Here is a 17,623-nt window from a genome sequence, read left to right as displayed (position 1 = left end):
CTAATCCAATTCAGTCATCATCGCTGGCCACTTGTTACAGCACTGAGGTGTAAATTCGCAGTTTTGTCAGCCTGTTCCTTGGCTGTGTCTGCTGAAACGGAAAAGAGTTGAGTCAGACTATCAAATTAAATCAGCAGGCTTTGGCAGATCACATTTTTTAAATGAAAAGGAGCCACCCTTTATAAAACAATGAATGGTTAAAATAAGCGTACGCACATAAACTGCAACAAAACCGCAAAAGCGGGTTCACTGTCCATAAAACGCTATACTCAGTACACTCTCATGAGCTTTGGTCTCGGTCTGAGTTTTCCATCTAAACGTTTTGTTTTCTGTAGCCCCTGAAGGCATCACAAAGTTGGTGTTGCTTGGGGATTATCTTTTGTGACGAGACTTGTTTATGTTACTAAACTTGTGCTGTTTCCAAAATCCCAGCCTTAACACAGAATTCTAAAAAGTCACTTCATACTATGATTTACTGCAGTACTGTGCTTCCAGTTATAATGCATAACATTTCTGCATTAAAATGTCTATAAAAATGATTAGACCTGTGTTCGGTGTTCAAACCCAGAGAAATCCATTATTTTCTTCAAGGTCACGGTCAAGGTCAAGGCGGTTGTTAAAGAATGAAGACAACTCCCATCATGCCACACTACTTTGTACTGTGATCGGGGAAACACTGAAAGACAGAAATTGCATAATGTCTGTACGGCTTTGAGCTACACAAAATACTCACTTGACTTGAGCGTTTCCGTTTTATGCTACTTCTTTCTACTGCCAAGGGGGACACATTGTACCTTCCACTCCATTACATTTATTTGATTGTTAAAGTTGCTGTTTATTTTTAGAGAAAGATTTTAAATTAAAAAACCATTTGAAACGCTATGAAGAACATCAAATTGTTAAGGACTAAGGGTGGGGAGGAAATTGTTCTGCCTCTAAACTTCTCAACATGTCATTTAAATAAAAGTTTGAGGCCCAAAGAGGTCAAATGATCCAATATTTCACAATAAATATAATTCCTATATATCCACTAAACCACTAAACTCTTTTTAAAGCAGTTAAAACCAGCTTCAACTTGAGCAACAGTAAAGGGGTAAGTGGTGTTATATCAGTATTTATACTGACGCATCAAAGTGATTGATTCAAAACATGTGAGTGTTTCTCCCACTGAAATTTCTCAGCAGATTAAAACAAATGTCCCTTCATCTAAATATTGCTCACTTGGAGTTTATATCCTTCACACATCAGTGCTGCAGCCAGTGGTGAGTTAACTGGATGAAATAATCAGTTTCTTGATTGCACTCTGTCATTTCCACCACGCCATTCTTGAATGTTTTGCATGATATTATTCATAGACGTTTGGTTCATTTGCTGAGAAATGGAAAAATCCTGTATGATGAGATGAGGAGCATAAATGTGAGATGGCTTGCAGGTGGCCATGCATCCTTATACACTCTGACAGAGAGTGTGACTGGGTGACACTAGGGTTAATTCACTTATCACCGCTTTCCAAACAGTTGGAGTTCCTCTTTAAATTTATTTTTCCATCACATCCCCTTGAGGCCTGTTTCTGTTGGACTCTACAGATGATGTAGTAATTCTTGAGTAAGTTTAAAATACTCAGTTTTATCAGATCTCCCTAGAGATGCGGAAGATATGAAAGGATGCTAGTTTTTTTCCTTTACTTTTCAACATAACGCCCCTTCAGGGCTCCCTTAGACAAAGGACTCATCTTACACTCTGTCCCCATCACGTGACTCGTGATGACACTACTGGGTTTCTATATAAATAACTTCATCGTTTTAGTAGCGCTCTCAAACTCAACTCCAGAGGAGCTGGAAGAACCAACAAAAAGTTTCACATGAGACTTAGCTCTTCAGTTCTGGTGAGTAGATAATGTATGACTCATGGGAATATAAGTATTCTTAGTTTACTTTTATATCAACTTAATCATTTTTTGAAGACTTAGTTTTTCTGAACGACTGGAAAGTATTTTCTTCATCACCACAGAAATGCCAATAAAACAATTTAACAGTATGTTTTTGAATGAAAAAAATATTTATTTAGTTATCCCGATGGAAACGTGAGAACATACTTGTAACTTGCTTAGAAAAATGCATTGAAGCGTAAACTCTGTGCGCTGAATGCCATTTGAAAAATCGTCTGGAAATTTGCAGCATTGATTGCTACTTTTTGGGTTATCGTTATTTTCCATAGTTTTAGGGTAAGTTCATAGCAAAGGAAATGTCATCACACCTTTGTTCATAAAGGGTGGGTGTATAGTGACTCTATAAATGTTTTTTTCATTGTTAATTATTACTTTGTAATAAACTTGTGCAGCAAAACTCCACTCATCGGAACGCTACACTTGTGCGTAAAGCGTGCGTAAGGGTGAAAAGAGAGCTTATTTATTATTACTACTTATGGGTGTGTTTCTGTGTCTTTATCAGCGCATTTTCTAGGTCCTCTACACAAGCTGCACTGAAAAAATGGAGCACCTGGAGAACTCCACAGCATCACCCAAACGCCTCTTCTTGCACACCCAGAGCACCGCGGATTCCCAGGCGGACAAAAGCGACGGGAACGCGTACCTATATATATTAATAGTCATGTCTTTCTACGGAGTCTTCCTCTGTGGTATAATGTTGGGCTACTTCCGCTCCAAAAGGAGAGAGAAAAGGAGGATCAACATTTTTACGCGCCTGGTGCACGAAGAGGAGCAGCGGGAGTGGGGCGCGCTGCCAAAGAAACACAGCCTCACCTTTCCCTCCGCTGTCTCTGGACTGCGTTCAGTGCAAGTGTCCCTGCCTTTCTGCGGTAACCATGGAAACCACTTTGGACATCTCCACTACGAGGGCGCGTTGCCCTCTCCGCTGGCGTGCGCGCTGTGCACGGAGCAGAGCAGCATCAGCTCCCTGTGCTCCTCCGCGGACACGCGCGTCGCCATAGAGGAGGAGTCGGACAGCGGAACGGCGGAGGAACCAGAGGGGAACACGAAGGGAGGGTCCGAGAACAGCGGGGATGATTCGGGCTGAGCTCCGCCCAGAGAACTACGTGTCACCTTCCGCGGCATGAACAAAGAGGAGAAACATCACCTGAAGCAGAAGGTTCTCAGGGGTCTCTGTATCACAAACAGCCCAGCAATCAACAGCAAGGCTTAAATCAAAAATCTCCCCAAGCCAACATCCATCCAGGACATATGATGTCCATAAAAGGGCTGGAAAAAGTCCAGCAACACAATGAGGACAATGTGATATGTATTAGTTAGGAAATTGAGAGAGCATTGATCATTTGTTTGATGTGCACAACTGCAAGGATCATTATATGCAGCAGCTCCCCACCCAGGTCAATATACACACATTAAATAAGAACACTGTTTATAACAAAGTTAAAGATACTAAAGGCTATATGCTGGAATCAATAAATACATAATTATCAATATCTAAATATACTTACAGCAGTAAAGCTGTAAAAAAATATATTGTATTTAAATAAAACCAGGCTACACCCAGTGGTAATAAAACACAATTTGCTATTATATGATTTCACTGTGTCACTATGACTTTGCCTCATCGTGGTGTTGCCCCCTCCCTGCTGGAGCCCCCTCCTGAGAACACTGAGAACCAACCCACGGGTTTGGAGCGATGACTCACCCTGCAGGGGACTGAATGACACACAGACTGGCTTTTTGGCTCTTTGGACTGAACTTGACTTGCTCTCGAGCATTGAAATGTACCTGGAACCCACTTGAAAGATTGTCTAAACTAAAATGTATTTGTTGTAGCTTCTGTTCATACACAGTCAGTAATGCAGGTTTACTTGATGAAAGCAATGCACTGTGCATATTGTTTGTATTTTTCACTCCACGAGGCTTAAATTAAAACAGAGTCTTTGTAGTGTTTCTGAAAAATAAAGGCTTTTGAACAGGACGTTTTCTTCTTCTCCTTCTTCTTTTGGTACTGTGTTTTTTCACCAGTGGAGGGCACTCTTGTAGCCCTTTCTTAACTTTTCTCTTAAAAAAAAATAAGATGATGAAGGGTGACTCTATTATTATCATGTTATTTTTAGAACTAGCCTACATTAGATCATTATAATAATGCAGATAAGGAAAGATAATAACTGAATCAGACCTGCCAAAGTAGCTCATGTCCTCAATTAAACCTGTCTCTGACCCTCTAGTCCTTACACAGAGACACAGCAGACTGTGTCCCAGTTATCCCTGTGATGTTCCTTTGTTTAAACCTGACAGTGCACAATTGCTCATTGGTGGCAATGCGATTTATGTTTTCATTTATTATTTAATTTGTTTGGAGATTTATGGTCACGCAAAAGACCCACTAAGCATCGCAGACTCCATTTAAGATGGATGATGCGTGAGACAGTCACTGAGGCTTTCCTCTCCTTTTTCAGTTTCCTTGTCTGAAGATATGAAAAAGGCGAAGACAGCAGGAGGCAACTTCAAGTTTTGTGTTCCCTCTAAGGCAACGCTCCTTTGAATTTTCTCTCTGCCGCATCACTTGACTCTGCCTCTCTCTCTCTCTCTCTCTCTCTCTCTGCCTCTCTCTCTTTCTCACACAGATACACACACACACACACATTCACACACAGGCTGTCAGCAGCGCCGCAGGCCCTCAGTCCCACAACTCACTGCAACGTCAGCTCACCACACCAACAGCAAGCAACCGTAATGGCCGGAGGGATTACACACAGAGCTTTCATGACGTACATGTATTGACAGTGTAATAGCCCCTAAAGGCCCAAAAGATGTCTCTGTGTGTGTGTGAATGGGTATCGGTGTCTTTCTCCTCTTTCATTCAGGCATTTTCAATTTAGTGCCGTTGTAAATAAATCTTTATGAACTGAACGGACTCTGAGCATCATTAGCCACACTGTCACCTAATACTTATGTTTTGACATTACAAGATGTAACCCTATTTTATAGCCAATAGACTTAGAATTTCACATTTTACAGGTGAGTTTCAGAAGAACCCCGCTTATTACTGTATGAGTATAAGGTGCCCATGAAATTAATAGTTTTGTTAACAGAAGTACATCCTGTTGTTTTTAAGTCATTCCCGTGGCTGTCCTCTGGAGCTTAAATGTGTTGTAAAAAGCTATGTTTTGGTCCCACTGGGCCGTATAACCTCATTCCGGCTGACTTCTCGAGGTGTCACGTGAGTTTTCTTAGGAGTGTCTTTTTCTTTGTCACTTTCCCAAGAAGCTGAACAGTCTTTCAGTTTAGGCAAGGCAATATCAGTCTGTCATTAGTCGCTATGTCCAACACTTTGGTCCAGACTGAAACATCTCTACGGACTTCCTTTAAATTTTGTACAGACGTTTATGTTCTCCAGACAGTGAATCTTACTGACTCTAACCCTAACCCTAACCCTCCAGAGGGTCAACCTTTTAAATTATTCCTTGAAATATCAAACATCTGCTAGATACACTAGTACAACATTTGCCACGCACACTTATAATTTCCTGTGGATAACAATGCATAATGACTTTAGTGGCATTCTGCCTTTTCATTTAGTTTTGGTTTCAGTGAAAGATTTTGGCTTTTCATCTAACACGATCATTAGGTCACAATTTTATTTTGTTCAACTTTGGTTTGGTTCAGTGATAGTCCCATCAGCCTCAGCTGTACCTTGAATTCAGCACAAATGTCACTGTGAGCATATCAACATGTTTTCACTTTGACACAAGAGGATGTAAAGAGAAGAGCTAAAGAGAAGCATTTCTGTATCTCCGTATCTCCTGGACGGCATGACGCAAATACATTTGAGTTGAAGCATATGAAACCTTATTTCCTACACAACATAAACACCCCACTGAATAATTCATGCATAACAAACACACACTGAACTATTCATTTATTATCAACAAGGAAGCTGAGGGGGGATGCATTTCTGTGTCTCTGTGCTATGAGACACAGAGACATATGTGCAAGCTGCCTTGTCCTCTTTTATAGTGCAACAGCAGCTTTGTGTGTGTGAATGCACGAGAGAGATAGTGGGACAGAAAGCAAGGGAGCTTTTCTCAGGAAAAAGAACAAGCAAGGAGAGAATAAGAAGCAGATGCGATGCATGGAGTGTCTCCCGCACCGTGAAGCAGGATGTTTGTCATTAGTGTCCCCCTGTGGGACTCGATGGTGCAGCCTGTGTCCTGCCTCAGGCCTCACATATAGTATACACACCATTAATGAGTCTGGAAATGAGTCACTTCGAACCCATCATCTTTCTGCCTGTTTCCACTCCTCATTCAGCTTCTTTCCATCAAGTTGATATCAAGTTGATCACATATAATTGATCCATATTTATCAGTGGGACTTTCTTTTGATCACATTCCACAAAAGTATAATTAGTATTACACTGAGTTATATTTGCATTTCACATTAACTCTGGGGACATGACAACTGATCAAATTAAATGTGGCACTAGTCAATTTTTTCACATGAACGATGAACCCACAGAAAATTATTATTACCCAACTCTGTAAACCCTGCACCAGCTCCAAGTAGCTTTATAGCCTTTTAGCTCATTGTTTTGACACCACCAAGCTAAGGATCTGGTTAAAAACTCTTCAAGTCACAAAAACACTGCACCAAATAAAAGCTAATGTCACTGTTTGTCCGACAACTTTGAAATTTCAACTTTATAAGTCATACCTTCCAGAAATGCGGGATTTTCAGCTTATTGTAGAGTTGTTCCAAGTAACTAAAGAAAAAGTAAAGCACCTTTAAAGCTGCATGAACTAACCAATATCTTTACATTAGCAACGGATCAAATTATATGATGTGCTGATGATGTAATTATGATATGTGTAAGGTTGTAGGTGTTTCCCATGTAAGTGAGAGATGAAGCCTCTGTATTTCCCCTCTGCTCCACAGAGCTTTTCTGCATCTTTCAGCTCATTAGAGAGAGACAAAGTCAGCAACTAGCTGGTGAACTCATTAGCATTTAGCCAGTAAAAAGCCATATATTTCCTTTACAAGTGGCTGGAGATGAAAACAGAGCTAGAAAGAGATTGAATTTTGGACATATTTCAGGTCACCAAAACCACAACTCCAAATGAATGCCAATGTTTAGCCATGTTTACTGGGATGTGTGTTTGTTAATGTTACCTGTATCAGCTTCAGACCATCATCTGTCACACATGTGATTTTCTGGTTTTATAGGAAATTTAAATTAAAAGCTTCTTGTAGCTTTTTAATATCTTTCAGATCTGTGCAGCAGATCTGTAAAGCAAAGTAAGATAGGTAGGTAACGCAATGGAATATTTAGCTGCTAAGCAGTGATCTTTTCCTCAGGAGTTGGCCAAAAGAGCGTAACGAGAATCCTGGACCTACACCATATAGACAAAAGTACTGGGACAGCTTTGCAGCTATAACAGCTTCCACGCTTCAGGAATTTTTGTCCATTCATACAGTAGAGCATTTGTGAGGTCAGACACTGATGTTGGACTAAAAGGCCTGGCTCACAATCTCTGTTCCAGTTCATCCCAAAGGTGTTGGATGGGGTTGAGGTCAGGACTCTGTGTGGGCCAGTCAAGTTCTTCCACACCAAACTCATCCAACCATGTCTTTATGGAGCTTTGCTTTGTTGATAATATGTATGTTGATGTTCACAGCTTGTCTAACTGCCCTCTAGTGGCATATGCTGAAGCCTGCATCGACTGGGATAAATACCAGGCCTTGACATGGATTTGGCAAAGTGCAATAGGACACCAAAGCTATCATAGCAATGTTTTGAAACTTTTTTATGAAGGAACAATCAGATAGTCTATGTAAGTAACTTCATTTGGTCAAACTACAGTCAGCCTGCCTGAAGGAGTCAAGGTTACTGACAGTTTGATGATGCACTAATTCTGTCTGAGTATGGTTAAAATGAAGGATAATAAGCCTTAAATTAATATTTAAGGTTCTTGGATGATTTTAATTGTCCTTGCTGCATTCTTTTCATGTTCTCCCATTTTTAACTCACTTCTTCTCACAAATGACACTCCTAATCTGTATGTAACACATCAAGCTAACTGTATTTAATGTACATACTGTAGCCCACAGCCTCTTTGGCAAAGTAATAATGTGGTCTGTGTAAGCAGAATGCTATGATGGAAATGTAGTTGGAGATGCAAGGCGCTGCTGAAGAGCTTATTATAAGAACAACTTTCTGTGGATTTGTCATTTCGACTCTGACCTTTTGATCTTCATCACAGAGACTATTAGAGTCTAATCTTAGCATACTTCACATTATATTGTGTTTGTTTAATGTGTCATTTTCCTGGCAGATCATAATAACTTTCTCAAACAATCACAGGCATCTGCAAAAGTTTGTCTGCTTAGAAACCTAACTTTGACAGAATTAATGAGATTTTGGCTCAAAACAAGACCTCATCTTTCTCTTTTGGAGCCAGTAACGTGATTGTTATGGGTTTATGTGTTGACCTAGCTCTCTTTGAATAAACTAATTCTGTCACTTTTTGGCAACAGTCCCTTGTCATAAAACCTGTCAACACACTAATAAAGAGAAAAAAAACAGTCTGAAATCTTTGTTTGTCCCCAAAGGAAATGTGTTGCTTTCAGAGTGTGGACGGCCTTGCTTTCCTGTACACAAACAGCAGTCAAGAGTCAACCTTTTACCTAATGAGTGTTGCTATGGAAACGTAAGACAAAAGCTAATTTGCATCTGTGTTGCTGGTCCAGAGAGATCACTGCTACAAGGCAAGAAAGAATAGATTCTGAATAAATGAAACGGACAATTAATCACTTACATGACATAAATTTATCTATAGAGTGACATGTGGCACATATCGTTCTCACACCAACTGTTAATGTGTTCAATGGAAGTCTGATACTGCAATTTTAGAGCCCTATTTGGCATTTTGTTTAAAGTTTGTCATCAGTCTGTGATGAAAACATAACATAACAAAACATTTGATGCAATGGATATAACGGTGTTAATGTTATATAATATTCATAAGGAGTCATATCAGTATCTGTAATATGCTGGAATATTTTCCATCAAACTTACACTTTCATTGTCATTTGTTTCAAAACTGCACACTCTTCATAAAGGAGCAGTTTACCCCAAAAAAACTTTCCTTACCTGTAGTATTATTGTGTGTGTGATAACCTACACACCTTGTTGCAGGCAGTTATACATACAGTTATCAACCAGGTTAAGCTGATGACAGCAACAACCTACATCCCAAGATAAGTTTTTCTTTAAAAAATCTCTCAAAATTCAGGCTGGTTATAGCAACACTCTACAACATAACATTACATCTGTGTACTTATAGGAACTATTTCTTTTTTCTGCCAACTGTATCAATGCACAGAAGGAATTTTGCATCTACACATAGACAAGAAACTAGCTGACATTACAACTTAAAGCACCACACGTCGTGTGCCATGTAGTTCTGTTATATTCAAGAGAAGGCAGCCAATATTTTCAAAACTCAACAACTTACAACAAAACAATTTAGATGGATAACTAGCTCTACAGGGAAGAGGAAAAATATGTATTTTTGATTTTGGGGTAAAATGTCCCTTTAAAAGTACCACAGATATACAGTGTCTCCTTTGAAATGTCATCAACACCCACTGCAAGAGTTGTTCCTTTTATAAAAGAGTCTGAGTAAAGTGACACATTGAGGGTGTGTGGACATGAAGCCGGGCGTAGAGAGTCTTACACAGATCTGAAAATATTTGGCCAGGGCTTTGTTAGTGCTGAGTGTGAAGCTTCATTAAGTCAGTGGGAGGTGTTGTTTCTTCCTGCCAGTTTGCCCTGGATCACTACTAATGAGCTCTATCATAGTTCACTGTCAAAGTGTAGAAAGGCAAAATCTCCCTTTATTTCTCCCTGGAACTCACTGGACCAAAGTTAGCCCATGTAGCCACATGCTACAATCCTTCTCTTTAATAACAAACAACACAGACTGGGCTTTCTGCTGTGCAGTTCAAACACACCTCTCTAATGAATGGCAAAGTGAGCCACAGAGGTTAATGATGCACACAAAGAGCTGTCCCCTGTATGATTGTCACCATGACTGCCATACATCAATGTAGGAGTCTACATCGTTAGCTGCATTAAAGCTGCACTGTGTTACTGTCACTAACAAACACAACTGATCTGAAGAAAGTCAGCGTATCTTTCTTGTAGTCGGCACTCAGTGTGACTGAACCGCATGTGCAGAGTGTCTACGGAAATCAAAAGCCGGAGTCACATTTATGAGTACATTACTGTGGTGAACACCATGTACCAGGCGTGATGATAACTGATACTTTGCGGGAAATGCTTCTCCTGTGGAAGGATTAAATGTGATTCTGAAACCTCAGTTACTAAATCACACCTCATCCGTACTGAAGTCTGTGGTACAACAAGGCTAATTGTGTATTAACTGTAATATGTTATAAGCTAGAATTATATTATAAGCTAATATTACATTACATTCGACAGTCAAATAAAAGCTGTTAATGTGGCAACATCTTGAGTGATGCAGATAATTTCGTGATTATTATTTCATGTGTGATTAGCATTTTATTAGCTGCTATGTTACACCACTGGCAGCCAGTTTAATGAATGAGTCTTATTAGCTACATTTTGAGTATGTATTAAATTATCAGGTGGTTAATCTATCATCCATTTCCATAGGTAACCCTCTATGTGGTTCAACTGACAACACAGATGTTTGAGACCTGAACTGAAGTACACAAATCTCACGTTCCTTTAACAGTTCTGCGTTGTCAATTTGCTAACTTGTCACTGAGGTCCGACTTAGCAGTCCAAGCCTAGTAAATGCTCATATTGTTTAAACCCTACACCCCTTGTTTGTAACACAAGATTTTAGCTAAAAGAGATGGAAAGCTCCTTTGATTATTCACAGGGTGAATAATACTCCTGTGATGAGTAAACTGAAGTTTAAAGATTTCCAGCAGTTAATATAAAAGAATAATCAAGGTTTTTGTAGAATCACTAGTGTATGAAAGTTAATATGATCAGTGGTGTCATGAAGCCCTAAGCCTTGCTCTCTGCATGCATGTGATTCATTACAGGATCACTTGAGAGCTGTTCTTAAAGGTTACTGTAATACTTTGCTGTAAGTAGGAGTGAGTCACTTCATAAGCGTGCCCATTTTCAGTCTTCATGAAAAACTTCTTTTCAAGTTGACATTGAGGCACTCAAATAAAATCAGAATCAGAATTCCTTTATTAATCCCTGGAGGGAAATTCTTGCTCTGAAGCATAATTAACTAATTCATTGTAATATAGATAATCCAACTCTATGTTTGTGAGAGAAATATAAGAACACAATACTTCCATTTCAAACTGATGCTTAGTCAAATGTTTTATCTCGGATGTTGTTATGAATAAGCGACGGTAAGCTGAACCCAGTCTGTATTCTGTAACTGTCTCTCATTAACACCAAGATCATGTAACATCATCATCTGCCTAATTAGCACCACGCAGGTAGAAGCTTTCTATACTGAGTTGCAGCTGGCTGTTCGGGGACTGACTGCATAATAACAGTGTGTACAGTAGCTGAGTAAAGGCATACTGTTTATGTGCCGGTAATGAACAAGCTCTGTGCAGAGTTGTGGGGGTGACGGAACAAAGTGGAGAAAGGCTGAGAGAGAGTGAAGGAAGGAGTGAAGACTGTACAGATATAAAGATGTGGAACATAAAGAAGAAAGAGTGCAAGCCAGCCCTTTTACTGAACTACTGCCACACACACACACACACACACACACACACACACACACACACACACACACACACACACACACACAAGAATTCAATTGAACAGTGTACTAAGATTAAAAAGGAACTATAGAAATACATCAGCTTGCTCCCTCCCTGTGAAGAACCAAAGGCAACAAAGAAGTTGAGTTGTTTGTGTGTTGTTTCACAACCTCTGTATTAAAGCTTTCTTCTCCTTAATCAACTTCATTATTATCATCTCACAGGTATTTTCATGCAACATATAGTAAGCTAATAAAGTATTATCTGGATACTTTGACTTTTTCCACCCACGGTGCTACGAAGGATAAGTGGTGACAGCTAATGGAGGGGATAATGGATGCCTTCGCTGTGTGAAACTATGAGAATCAAGGACATAACTGGTGATGGCGTTAAGAGACAGACACCAGCTTATGCTACACAGAAGAACTCTTTCTGGTACAAGTCAACATAAGAATGTTTATTACCAGAGAGATGATAATTATTTATAACATATTGGTTAAATACATGTATTAAATGTCTAAGTGTCAGTACTGGCCATTTAATCCTTGTAAACATGCATCATCAGTCTGCACATCCCTGGACCGATCTCCGGCAGATTCTTCAAAATGGCTGCCTTCATCTGTCTGGACAGGAAATTGATCAGCCCCAACACTACGACTCTCTGTGCCTTGTGATCATTGGAGGCAAAAACAAATGACCTGAATGACAACTTTCTGCCTGAGAGGAGAGTGGAGGCTGGAGACATTAGAAACGGAGTCTGAATGTGCGAACATTTATCAAATCTTCAAAGTTTGTTTAATTAAGGGTTTTGTTACCAGCCTCACTTTGTTCTGTTGAGTGCGCCTGTGTTGCGAGGGAGACAGAAAGAGTTGCAGTATACAATGTAAGCAGTGATTTATGACTCACCCACACAGGGTAATTATAGACAAAACAGAGCAATAATCATTAGAGGCGGATGTCGCAAAATGATAACTTGCATGGAAACACAGTCTTGCTTTCTATCTTCCTGCCACCGTAGTGGAGATTAAGTCAGCCAAAGTGAAACAGCAAAAGAGAGACAGAGAAAGAGCAATAAGTCCTCCACACAACATATCAGGTTGCATAAAATGTCCAAAATGGTACATTTGAGCATATTCTGACATGGCATCGCAATGGTTAGAACATGGCCCCTGTTAAAAAGCCAATGGGAACTGTGGGTAGGAGATGGAATGTGAAAGGGATATCATATGACACTATAAATACTGTAAATAGTCTGGCCTCATTTCTTCTCGACCACTAAAATCTGTGATGTTGTGCACTCAGTTTCCAGCTCAAGAGCTCTGTTTTGTCAAGTCTGTCTTCTAGAAATTAGGTTTATATGAAACCAATTGGCAACAGCAAATTTGAGATGATTTATTTAACTGAACAAAACACCACATTTTGATTTAACTGAATGAAACACCTAAGCACAAGGATGGTGGTTGGGGTGCATAGCAAGCATACAAAGTGCAGGACTCCAACACCAGAAACCACCATTTGAGTCCAGACTCTGGTCTGCAACTTGAACAACAAAATACAGTTTTTGTCCATGCCTTCTAGAACAACACAATGTCTTCTGATCAGACATCATTATCAGCAGGACACCATTTGTCTGCGCCTTCCGAGAGTGTTACAAAGAAGTATTATCACTAATTTATATTATTTATTCATCTAATTTATCCATCCATCCAACCATTTTCTATACCGCTTATCTGTCAGAGTTGTGGGGGAGCTGGAGCCTATCCCAGCTGACAATAGGCGAGAGGTGGGGTACACACTGGACTGGTCACCAGTCAGTCACAGGGCCAACACACAAAGACAGACAGCCACTCACACACACACTTACACCTCGAAGCAATGTGGAGCTGCCAATTAACCCAATATGCATGTTTTTGGGATTGTGGGAGGAAGCCGGTAGAAAACCCACACAGGAAGAACATGCAACCTCCACACAGAAGGGCCCAGACGGGGATTGGAACCTGGAACCCTCTTGCTGTGAGGTGACAGTGCTAACCACCATGTCGCCCCTCATCTAATTTATGATGTAATTTTAAAGTTTGATTAGGTTTAAGCACAAAAACGTCCTGGTTAGGTTTAGGGAAAGATTCAGAAATAGGAAACAAAAAGCAGTCTCCAGTGTTTAGGTTAGATATTTTATGGATCCCGCTATCTATCTTTCATCCGTCCCTGTATGGACTTTGTTGCTCTGTGACATCATCACCTAATTTACTTCTTCACTCCCATCTTAATTACTGTGGCTGCTAGAAGACTTTGCTACTTTAAAGTTGTTTTTGGGTCAATTATTGAAACTACTGAATTCTGGCTTCAGTCTTTGACTGTTCTTATTGTGCCTGTGCAAATATGTGCCGACACTCCAAATGAATTTCCCTCTGGTGAAATAATCAATCAACCAATCAAACTATCCACATTACTGCTGGTTGGAGTCAGTGGGTCTTCATTTGTATGATAGACAATCAAAAATCTCTTTAGAGTTGAGCTTGTGAGCATATGCATGCTATCATTTGTTCAGATTTAAGTCCAAATCCTCCTTTTTTTCTCCCACAATTTTGGAACTATTTTATATAGATAAAAAGGTAATGGGGATTATCCCACATAGAAGAAACAGGATCTTATTTTTCAAAAGAAATGTTGCTTTTGATTTCTTTATCTTTTTCATTTTCTATTTGCTAAGCACCACAAGTCAAATTCCATTCAGCATGGAAGAAGTCTCCGAAGAGGCACTATCAGTTTGGTTAAAGACCACCAGGGGTATGGAAAACATAATTTTTGGGTGAAATGATCCTTTAAAGCCACCTTTGAAGTCTACTAAGGAAAAGTGTCGGGTACAAAATGATTTTGGATTGAGAATCACTTTAATACTGTGACTGTACACACCATGAATGGATTGCAGCAGTGACGGCAGACCATCTGACTGCTGCACCTTCCAAGCACTCCTCAGGAAACACAAGTATAAGCCCTTCCAACATAAAGAAAACCTGAAAATCCCATGACATTGTTTCCAAAATCCACCAACGTGTTGACCGCAGTAGCCTGACAATTTTCAGTACCTGAAGACAATCTAATCCTCTACCACCAGCATGCCCCTGAGGAGTTTCTAACTACAATGACCTCTGCTTGCAAAATGGGTTCTGACCCTTCAAATCTTCCAACTTTATTCCTTAAACAGTTTAGGAGTAACCAGAAGTTCTCCATCGAGCCCACTGTATCCCCAGATGAATTCAGGATTTCTCCACACTTAATAAGCGCAAGTAGGAAAACCTCCAACTCATCATTGATAGTTTTGCAGTTTCGAAGTTTCCAAAGTCCGAGAGTGTGTTTCTGTAAAATTTTCTCCCTCCTCACACATACCCAACAAACACACAACATCTGACAAAAAGGATGGATCTCCACATCAACAGCAACCTTGGAAATGTCTTGTATCACAACTGCCCCGTGAGATTTACAGGAAAAAATTTACATCTGATAAATATAAGGGTCATCACTGCTCCATAACTAGTGCACAACATAATGGGATGTTCTGTGGAAGAGCAGCCCTGTGAGGTGTTCTGTTGTCAGTAAGTCACTGTATGTGACTGGTACATTACGAGTCAGATTGTCCAGTTTGTGTAGAAATACCTCAATGCTTGCCAGTTTATTATACCTTAAGCTTACTGTCTTACTTGTATACTGTCATGTTTAACACTGGTTACTGAAGCATGTTGAGCAAGTTATCATTACTTCTACATTGTAATCTATCACTTTATTTAAAGCTATGCTCAGCTTTATATTTATATATTTCTTTGTAGAGTTTTTATTTTGTATTTTTGAAAATCATTTTACTTGGTCACACTTTGTTGGCTATTTCTTTGTTCACTCCATCCTGTGAGAGAATAACCTGATTCTGATATTTACACCCTGCTCTTTAAAGCCGCTCTTATCGATATTTTTATTTGAACAGTGGATCAAAAAAACTTGTGATGTGATGTGAAAAGGAGTCGTTGTAGTGAAGAACAGATAACCAGATCATCTAACTGCAGTTTCCCTTATATTAGTTCTACAGCACCTTAAGGTTCAGTGTTCAGGTTTTACAGCCTGCAGCTTTACTGTTTTGATTCAGTCTCATTGCTGTCATCACTGCAGTTTCTTAGCAGCAGGCAGTTGATTTCAGCAAAAACACTCAGCTTAGCACCAAACTGTGGTAAGCAGCTGTAGAACCCGATATTTTTCTCAACTATTGTCAGTGACCAAAACAGAGCTAGAAGAAGTGTGAATACTGGACTTTGGAATCCTATTTGGAATTATATCTAACTCAAACTCAAATGCTAAGCTTTAGAAATGACTGCAGTGTGTGTATTAACACACTAATTACCACGGTGTGTTAATACACCACAAGTTCAATGTTTGCAGATGTGAGCTGTGAGTGACTGAAGTCTCTACAAGAATGAGCTTCAAAGGTGTTTCCAAAAGAAGGCATTAGCCAAAACATTTGTGCTTCTTACTATTTTCTCACTTTACTATTTTCTATTCTCAGTTGAAACACTGTTGAAAACAGATGGTGAAACTGCTCCAGTTGTGTAAGGGCAGAGAGAAGTTAAAGTATCACTTCACAAACGAAAGTGCTGGAAAGAGTTGAAGAATCAGTGTCAGAGCTGAAAGAGACCAACACCAGGTCACGGGTATAAAGTCTAAGATGACATCTTCTCACCTGAAGTGTGAAAGCAGTTGAAGTAAATTATCTTAGAAGGGGGAAGTTGGGATGAGTTAGAAGAGTTTGTGTTTTGCTGCAGCTGTTGTGCAAAGGAAAAAACCTGAGACCTTAAAGGGTTTGTGGTGTTAGTCAGTGTGTTAGCACTGAAAGCAGATTAAATGCCATTTGAGGAGGAATAGATCAATGCAGCCGAAATGTCAGTTGCACTGTTACAACAGCTGAACTGCCTTAGAGTGGATCAGATAAAAGCAGTTGAGAGTTTGGATGAAGAGCAGAAGAATGCAGCTGAAATGTTTGTTCAATGGACAGTAGTGAAAATTGAAAACAGATGAAAAACAGATGTGACTCTTCATTTCTGGTATTGCTTTACATTGCACAGAGCATTTTTCATATACATGCTTATGTTGTTGTGTGTGTGTTTGTCTTGTACCTCTAATGGGTCTCACAATGACACTACATGCCACTCTTCAGGTGGGCATTCATCCAGAAAAGCACCATCTTTGGTCTCCATGGATACCAGCTGTGCACCTGAGCAAAAGAGAGCCTGGAGATGATAAATGAGATCAGCAGGTGTGTGTGTGTGTGTGTGTCTATGTATGTGTCTCTGTGTGTGTATGTGTTTTAGTAGTTGTTTCTAACAGAGTTTAACATGACTGTGCAATATAAAACATAGTGTATTATGTTCAATAGGGCATGCTCCTCTACAACATGCACACACACAGACACACACACAAACACGCACCCATCTCTCACACTGTTCCTCTCACAGCCCCTCTCTGTCCAGTGACTCAGTATAATTAGTCATTTTTCCCTCTCACTAATAGAACCCTTTGTGCGGACATCAACATGACATGACACATAAAAGTACGATCTCACTGCCAAGAAATTTAATTGAACTTAGACCGAACTTCTCAGAACACATCAGTGTGTTATCCAGTTGTTTTGACACTGTCCACGATGAATTCCTTCCACTGAAATGTATGTGTGTGTATGTTTGTGAGCTTTGGCAATAGTTTGTCTTAATTCAAACATAAAATGAAAAGATGAAATAGCTAATGAAGAAAGACATCAAATAAGTATCCCTGTCTGCAGCTGTCTGATGTGTGAAAAGGAAACGGATGGGCATGCAGATTGTGACTAATTTGTTGGGTCATCAG

The 17,623-nt window shown here is 39.7% G+C and overlaps 1 protein-coding gene across 1 annotated transcript; it reads left to right on the top strand.

Moving 5' to 3' along the window:
• The first annotated feature begins 1,770 nt into the window (after positions 1-1,770).
• Positions 1,771-3,597, top strand: kcne4 (potassium voltage-gated channel, Isk-related family, member 4). The gene is made up of 2 exons (XM_046390220.1): positions 1,771-1,885; positions 2,451-3,597. Exon 2 carries the CDS (start codon positions 2,490-2,492, stop codon positions 3,033-3,035), a length of 546 nt encoding a protein of 181 aa, XP_046246176.1. The 5' UTR covers positions 1,771-1,885; positions 2,451-2,489; the 3' UTR covers positions 3,036-3,597.
• Positions 3,598-17,623: the final 14,026 nt, after the last annotated feature.

The sequence above is a fragment of the Scatophagus argus genome, chromosome 5 (assembly GCF_020382885.2).
Source record: "Scatophagus argus isolate fScaArg1 chromosome 5, fScaArg1.pri, whole genome shotgun sequence".
NCBI classification, from domain to species: domain Eukaryota; kingdom Metazoa; phylum Chordata; class Actinopteri; family Scatophagidae; genus Scatophagus; species Scatophagus argus.
Note: the sequence above shows the minus strand (reverse complement) of the source record. Positions and strands in the feature narration are given on the sequence as shown.